The 7982-nt window shown below is 44.0% G+C and overlaps 1 protein-coding gene across 1 annotated transcript; it reads left to right on the top strand.

The window, feature by feature from the left end:
* Nucleotides 1-6053: 6053 nt before the first annotated feature.
* Nucleotides 6054-6718, top strand: LOC146758107 (myosin-binding protein C, fast-type-like). Its single transcript, XM_085518673.1, has 3 exons — nt 6054-6064; nt 6108-6217; nt 6428-6718. Exons 1-3 carry the CDS (start codon nt 6054-6056, stop codon nt 6700-6702), a joined length of 396 nt encoding a protein of 131 aa, XP_085374799.1. The 3' UTR covers nt 6703-6718.
* Nucleotides 6719-7982: the final 1264 nt, after the last annotated feature.

The following is a 7982-nucleotide window of genomic DNA, read 5'->3' as shown; positions in this document are numbered from 1 at the left end:
TAATCATAGCAGAAACCACACCAAGAGCATGAGAGTGAAATTTATACTTTCTTGACGTGAAGGAAAATTTTACCTGGTTCTGCCATTCCCCAAATATTTGTTTCCTTATGACAAGAAGAACTTTGCAGAAGTAATTTTTTTTTTCAGTCTTGCGTGCAACACAAAAAGGGGTAAAATCTAGGAGGCCACCTGAAATGTTTTTTCCATCTGGAAGGATCCATTTAACAGCACCCATGGACCTGGTTATGAACAAAACTAAGTTCCCAACTAAATCCACATTCTTCTTTCTCCTTCTCAGAATTGCCTGTGAAAATCAGCAAACCATTGGCAGACAGTAGCGTCATTGAGAAGGACAAGGTCACATTTGAGTGTGAGCTGTCCAGGCCCAACATGGACGTCAAGTGGTTCAAGGTATGGCATGTAATGGTATTTTCCTTTCTGACTTCTCTGGAAATGAATGAGAGCCTTTAATTTCACTTCCAAGGGATGCGAGTCTGAGCTTTTCCTTGATAGCTTTTTCACTGCTCTCTTTTCTTTATGCTCTTTTATTTGCCCAGATCAGCACTCTTTGTTATTATGTCCTGAGTTCATTTATCAAGTTGAAATTGAAGTTTGTTTTGGTTTTATTGTGAACTTTTTAGGTCATGCTGCACAAAATATTGTTGGTTGAACTACAGTACAGTCTTGAGCTTCAAGTCTAACACAGAAATTCTCAGCTGGGATTTTGTAGCCTTGTTGTGAACTGGGTTTTTGGGGTGAAATCTCAGTTTTCTTTGCACCTGACAGTGTGAGAATTTGCTCTGGCACTTTGTGTACCTCCCCGGTGCTCAGCTGTTCCTTCCCTTACTTGGGGATAACGTCATTTATTCAAGGTGATGTCCAAACAGGCTTGTTAACAGTCCTCCGCAGTGCTTTAAGCTGTCATAGGTCAGCCAGAATTTATGCATGTTCTATAGCCATTCCTTCATGTTGAAAACACTGCACTGTGCTTAAGCTTCAGCATATGTTCCAGTAAGCACAGTTCCATTAATTCTAGGGGAGTGGGTGAATTAAGCATAGATCTGAAGGCTCCCTTTGCTCAGTGCAGAGATGGAAGGACTAATGGAGATCTGACTTGATATTTTCCCTTCTAGGATGGGAAGGAGCTCTGTCAAAGTAAAAAAGTGGGCATTACTTCCCAGGGAAATAAGAGAAGTCTCATTATTCACAAGTGTGAATATGAAGATCAGGGAACATCCACATGCTGAGCAGCCTAAGACAAGACATCAGCTACCCTAAAGGTTCATTTTATGTTTAACTGAAAGAGCAAATAAATCCTCTTGTGGTATTTTGCACCACGGGAGGAAATGCTTCATGGGCAGTTTGGGCATTTCTTGGTTAGTCCTTTTGGATACCTTTCTCTTTCTTCTTTATGCTCAAGACAGATTTTCCCTCCATGTGTTGCATTGGTTAAACCCCAGTTTGTAGCTCATCATTGGGCTCTGAAGCATCAGACTTGTTACTGAACACATGGGTCTGCTGTGCCCTGGTAGATGCCACCTTCCCAAGGGACGTATGAAAGGATGCTTTTTTCTGATTTCCTACTAGATGCTGTCCTCATGTGGCCACTTGGGTTCAGTGTTAGCATGAACATGAACATGTGTCCTGTCCCATGACTTTGGTGAACTCTCATTTTCTCTCTCATTCTGCAACCAGGTTGGGTTGCTGTTTCAGTACTGGCTGTTTTATGTAGCCATTCCATTTGTTCTGGTTTACGTTCTTTTTTATTTTCTTTTTTTCAGGCATCATTTCTATACAGTAGACAAAGCCAGCCTATTACATTTGATTTACAGTTTTTAGCTTTTGCTGGTAAGCATTTCAGCTCTCAGGCAGTTTTACCAACAGCTTTGAAGAGCTGAAATGAACCAGCCTGGACACGATGGTCTGTTTTTGTTGGTGTAATGAATTTATGAAGTTAAACTGATTGACCCCATAAGGTTTTACAGTGTATGACTCACGTCTGGCAGAGTTATCACAGCAATGAGTTTATATACTTAGCATTTCAGGAGGCAAATGGTTGGGGATACTCTTTCATTTGCTTGCGTCTCAGAGTGAATCACTAGTATGTGAACCATCCTTCATCTCCTTTGTATTGCTTTTGTGTGTGTCTGTGTGTGGTTTCCCCTGTGAATTTCATTCTTTCCAGTTATATGGAAGTTCTCTTTTGAGCAGTGAAATTAGATGTTCCATCATCAGTCATAATGGTAAAGCTGAGTTGCCACGTTATCTGTGTCCTTTCTGTCTGGCGTCTCAATAACTGCTGCCCCACCACAATATCTGCCTAATACTTCAGCTCCATGGATGCCTCCTTGTGCAAACTGAGAGCCTGTATTTGGTGTGCATAGATCTGGGCTTACATCTGTGCTGGTAAATGCACTAGTGCATGGGCTAAGCAGTCCTGCCTCCTGTGCTGTGGGCATTGAGATGGGGCTCCTACAAGCTGCCCATTGCAAGATATTTAGAAACTAATTGCTGCGGAGGTTTCCATCCTCTTTTCAGACTAACTAAAATTTGGTTAGTGGGATCAAAACAGAAGGGGCAGGGAGGGAGAGCTGACCAAGGACTACTGATGGAACAACTATGAATCCTTGGTTCCTCAGGATTCCCTGCATCAGCAGTTGGCAACAGGAGTAAGGGGGCTCAGGAGGACACTGTGGAGTAGTGTGAAAAATGAGCGAAGAGAGTTACTAATTGATGCCTCTTGGAAAGTAGTCCAAGAGTGGTCCTCTTCCTAAACTCTCCTCTTGTGTGTGGTTTTATCTTTATGAGGTGTTCATAACAAGTGATGTGTAGATCTCCCTTATCTCATAATGTCTTTTCCTGCCTGCAGTGAATATGCAGGATACTGGATCATATACCAGCTTCTTTGAATTACTGCTCATGTCAGGAGATAAAATCTGCCTATTCTTTGAACTAACACTGGCGAGGGTTAGTTATTCTGGCTACCGAGAGAATGACACAGCAGATTAAACTCTTTCATTTCCTTCTTTGTCAAATGCCTTTTCATCTAACTGTGTGTCCCATAGAAATTCAGAGCAGTGTTGGCTGAGGGAAGTGGAAATATTTATCTCCTGTGTGTATCTGCCACCCTATTTAGACATGCTGGCAGAGCGCAGAGATTGGAGGAGTTGGATTAGGCAGTAGTTTCCCTATTGCTCACAGAACCACTTTTTCTGTGGTCTCCCAGCTACCCTGTGCCCAGTGGCCTATGCAAGATGGAGCGGAAAAGGCTCATTTTATGAACAAACAGGAACCTTTCTGGTCAGATTAATACCTGTGCTCTTTTAGAGAGATTTAGATACTAGAGATTTTAGGTACTGGAATAGGCTCCCCAGAAAGGTGGTTGAATCACCATCCCTGGTTGTGTTTAAGAGCCTTTTGGATGTGGTACTCAGGGATATGATTTAGTGTAGGGTTTTTAGAGTTAGGGTACTGGTTAGGCTGCGGTTGGACTTGATGATCTTCAATGTCTTTTCCAACCTGGGTAAATCTATGATTCTATGCAGGAACTCTTCTCCTGAGGTTAATCCAAGTTGTATCCAGGCCCTTCAGAAGGAAAGGGATATAGCAGCACAGAAATATGGCCTGATTCTGACATAACTAAATGCAGACCTGGAGAGTTAAAAGGGATTGTGTGATGTTCAAAGGATTTTGAAGCAAAGATGTCCCCTAGGTAAGATTTGTGGCTGACATTCCCCATACATTGTTTGTAGGCACACAAGCTAAGGAGAGACTAGTGATGAGCATGCAGAGAAGCCAATGGTTCAGACAGGTTTGTAGTGACACAACACTGTAGAGTTCTGTCTAGTTCTCCTTGGCATAGTTTGGAAAATAAAGATGAGGTAATTGGTGGTAACCAATATGGCTTCATCAAGGTCAAGCCATGTCTGACAAACTTGGTGGCCTTTCATGATGGAGTAACAGCATCAGTGGATAATGGGAGAGCAACTGACATCATCTACTTGGACTTGTGCAGAGCATTTGATCCCGTCCTGCATGACATCCTGGTCACCAAACTGGAGAAAAATGGTTTTGATGGATGGACCAGTTGCAGGATAGGGAACTGTCTGGATGGTCACACTCAGAGAGCTGCAGTCAATAGCTCAGTGTCCAGGTGGAGGGTGGTGTTGGGACCAGTGTTATTTAACATTTTTGTAGGCAACATGGAGAGTGGAATCAAATGCAGCCTCAGCAAGTTTGCAGATGACACCAAGCTGAGCGGTGCTGTTGATGTGCTAGAGGGAAGGGATGCTACTCAGAGGGACCTGGACAGGCTGGAGAGGTGGGCCCTTGGCAGCCTCATGAACTTGAGTGTGGCCAAGTACAAGGCCCTGCACCTGGGTCAGGGCAATCCCAAGCACAGGCACAGGCTTAGAGGAGAATGATTTGAGAGAAGCCTTGACCCTGAGGAGAAGAGTTGGTGTGGAGGGAGGTGTCCCTGCCTATAGCAGGGGGACTGGAACTAAATGACCTTAAAGATTCAGTCAGTTCTATTGTTTTTCTACCCTTAATTTTGCTTGAAAGGTTTTAGAATAAATGAGATTCTGGTTTCCATGAAAACTGTTTGCAGGGAGCTCCATTGTAGCTAGTAGGTCTGTCTTTAAGTTCAAGGGCAATAATGCATTGACTGTGTTGAAGAGAGAAATGACTCAGGAATGGATGATGGTTTAGAATAAAACATAATCCTACTTATTTTCTATGCAAATATGTGTAAGGAAAAGATGCTGCACTCAGTTCTGGAAATACCCTGACAAATATATCTCTACTGTTTCACAGCTGGAGATATCAAGATTGTTAAAGCACTGGAAGATGTGGAAGTGAATGAATATGGGAGTGCATCTTTTGTCTGTGAGATTTCACACGATGAGGTTCAGACCCAGTGGTACAAAGAGGACAACAAGCTGAAGGCTGATGACAACATCAGAATGCAACAAGATGGTAGGGTGTAAGCGGGGGGGTCTTTCTCCTGAGTGGGGGGTGGGTTGGAGATCAAGCATATAAGACATCTGAAATGAAGTGAAGAGGGTTCAGAAGCGAGTTCCCCTTTTGTTTTGGGACTGAGGTTTAGGTGGAACAAGTGACATGGTGGGATGCTTAGTGTGGGAAGTGTGATGCTATCCCACCATCCCACACTGCTGGGAGCAGGTAGGAAATGAGTGCAGTTATTTCCAAAGTGGGGGTGAACAGGGCAGTCAGTTCACCTCTCCAAAGAGGTTTTGTCTGACAGTGAGTGTGATCCTTCTGTATCAGATACTTTGAATTTGACGGTGGCCGCATTTGATCAGTCCTTGTAGAAGCCATGTTTAGATTCTGCTTTGGTCTGCTCCATTTCCAGTTCAAAGTCGTTGGACACTAAATGAGACAGCTGCATCTCAGTAAAAGATGTGTTTGAATAGCTGTGATGTGCTTACTATTCAGATTTACAGAGCTGAGGTTTTGTCCTTGGCTATAGCAAAGAAGCCAAATCAGGTGAAATTAATTGTATTTCTGAACTAGACAAGTTTAAGTTTGGTAGCACCTAAATTTGGTGCGGTTTGTCATTGATTTCATCTGAAAGAAACTTGCAGGCTTTTTATCTGCTGTTGTCCCCAGCGTAAGATTATCCATTCACATCCTAAAGTACTTGTTATATTTTCAACTCACTCTTATTTGAATAAAAGCCTCAACAATTGGGAGCAATTTAATAAGCACAGAACAAGAGCTGAACCTTGCATTTGGTAGATACTGTACAGTATTACTTCATAGAAATGTAGTCAATGGCATTCCCTATAGACAATCGTTTGTTTTATCTTTAGAGTCGTTCAAAGAACCATTGTGAACTTGACATTAATTGGAATGGAATACACGCAAGAGACTTTCCTCTTCTTCCAATTGTCCTCATCCTTTCTTCTCTTCCACCCCTGCTTTGCAGATTACCATATAGAAATCACCAGGAAGTTGGAGGACAAGACAGCTTTGGAACGTCATTCTGTCATCCTGTCCTGTGACTTCAGGCCTTCTCCAAAGGTTGTGAAATGGTTCAAGGGCCGCACACCCATCGAGCCCTCTGAGAAGTACAAGATCAAGAGGGATAAGCATTCAGTAGAGCTCAGAATTCTGAAGCTGAAGCCCGATGATGCTGGTGTGTACAAGTGCAAGGCAGGAATTGCAGAGACTGAGGCCACGCTGACAGCTGAAGGTATGAGCAGGGAGGGTGGCCTCTTCCATGTCCTATTTCACCTCAGATTTCTCTTCTTGAGGTTGACTTCTGCCGTTCTCTCCTGCTAACTTTATAAATGTATAATCTTCACTGAGAAGATTACACAAAGATCATCTAGTGCAACCATTCTACCACATCCCAGTATGATTTATAGTAACAGTGGTAACAGTTCACCTTGTTTCCCCACAGCCCGCAATGTAGAAGTAACGAAGCACCTGCAGGATGTAGAAATTGAAGAAGAAAGCTCTGCTGTCTTCTCCTGCGAGCTGTCCCATAATGACGAGGACGTGGAATGGTTCCTGAATGGCAACCTCCTTTACACCAACAATTACAAGGACATCAAGAACGTTGGCAATTGCTGCACACTGACAATGAAGCAGGTTAAGCCTGAGGATGCTGGCCCAGTGACAGTGAAGTCAGACAAGGTGTCAGAAAGCGCACCTGAAGGTGATAGGTGGGTCTGATCACACCCCTCCTGGATGTAAGAGATGCTAAGGAGCTCCAGTTCATTCTATTGTGCAGCAGTCCTGCTTCTAAAGCTGACCTCTCTGGGGTGACAAGTCATCAGAGGCTTTCTTCCAGTGGAAGGTTCCATTGCAGCAGATATCAAGGAAGGAGGATGGTTTTGGTGTCCTGCCAAAGCATTCCATTGCTTTTTATCATCATTTTACTTAACACAAGGAGAGTTACAGGAGCAATTTCTTTTACTGCTTCAGTAACATGCAGTGTCAATGCTGTTGTCTCCAAGGATTTATGACTGAAGGAGAGATCATTCAGTGTGTGTTTTGCCTCTGGGATGACTAATGACCAGGCTGTGAGCAACCTGATCTAGCTGTGAATGTCCCTTTTTATTGCAGGGGAGCTGGGCTAGATGGCCTTTAAGGGTCTCTTCCAATTCTAAGGAACTTGTGCCTGAAGTGCAGAAGTGGATGAATTATACCACTTCTTCATATCCTCCCCATGATTACAGAGGAAATACAACAAAACAACATGCATGGTCTTACTGTTGTCATTTGCTTGAATACGAAGACGTCTCTTTTTTATGGTTGAGATTTTTGTTGATATGGGTCAGGAGGAACTCACACTTTTTAGCTTTCTCAATAGGCAAAAAGTTCCAGTTGCTGCAAGCCACCGAGGTAACCAATAGAGGGGCCCTGATCCCCCTTGTGCCATCGGGATGCTCTGGCACGGGATGTGCCTCAAATTCAAAGCTCCTTCCCACCTCCCAAGGAAAAGCAAAGCAACTCAAGCATCTCCAGCAAAGCTGCCCAGCAGACAGCAGGGAATGCAAACAGCTTCTGGCTGCTCCCCTGCACTCCTGTCCTAAGTAAGTGACCCCTCGAGGACTGGATGGGAAATCAGTGCATGACACACGTGAGTGTGCACAGCATTGTGCAAAGCAGTGGGGATCCATGTGTGTGTGTGTGTGTATTTGTGCATGGATGGTGTTGTACACACATTTGTGTCCATGAGTGTACAAACCAGTGGTGTTGCTCAGGTGTGTGTAGGTCTGTGGGTATGTGTGCAAGGACGAGCATGCACATATATGTACGTGCACAGGGGTGTGCAGAGTGTTGGAGCTGCACAAGGACATTGTGGTACCGGTGTGTGCGTGCACTTTGGGAGTGAAAGGAAGGGGTTACACATGTGTGAGTGTGTGTGCGCACAGGGCTGCACTAAGGGATGTGGTTGTGTGAGTGTGTGTGAGCACATAGTGCGTGGATGCGGTGGCACAAATGTGTGC

This window comes from Coturnix japonica, chromosome 17 (assembly GCF_054131305.1).
Source record: "Coturnix japonica strain WE chromosome 17, WE-NBRP24, whole genome shotgun sequence".
Taxonomy (NCBI): domain Eukaryota; kingdom Metazoa; phylum Chordata; class Aves; order Galliformes; family Phasianidae; genus Coturnix; species Coturnix japonica.
This window is presented reverse-complemented; position numbering and strand designations above follow the sequence as displayed.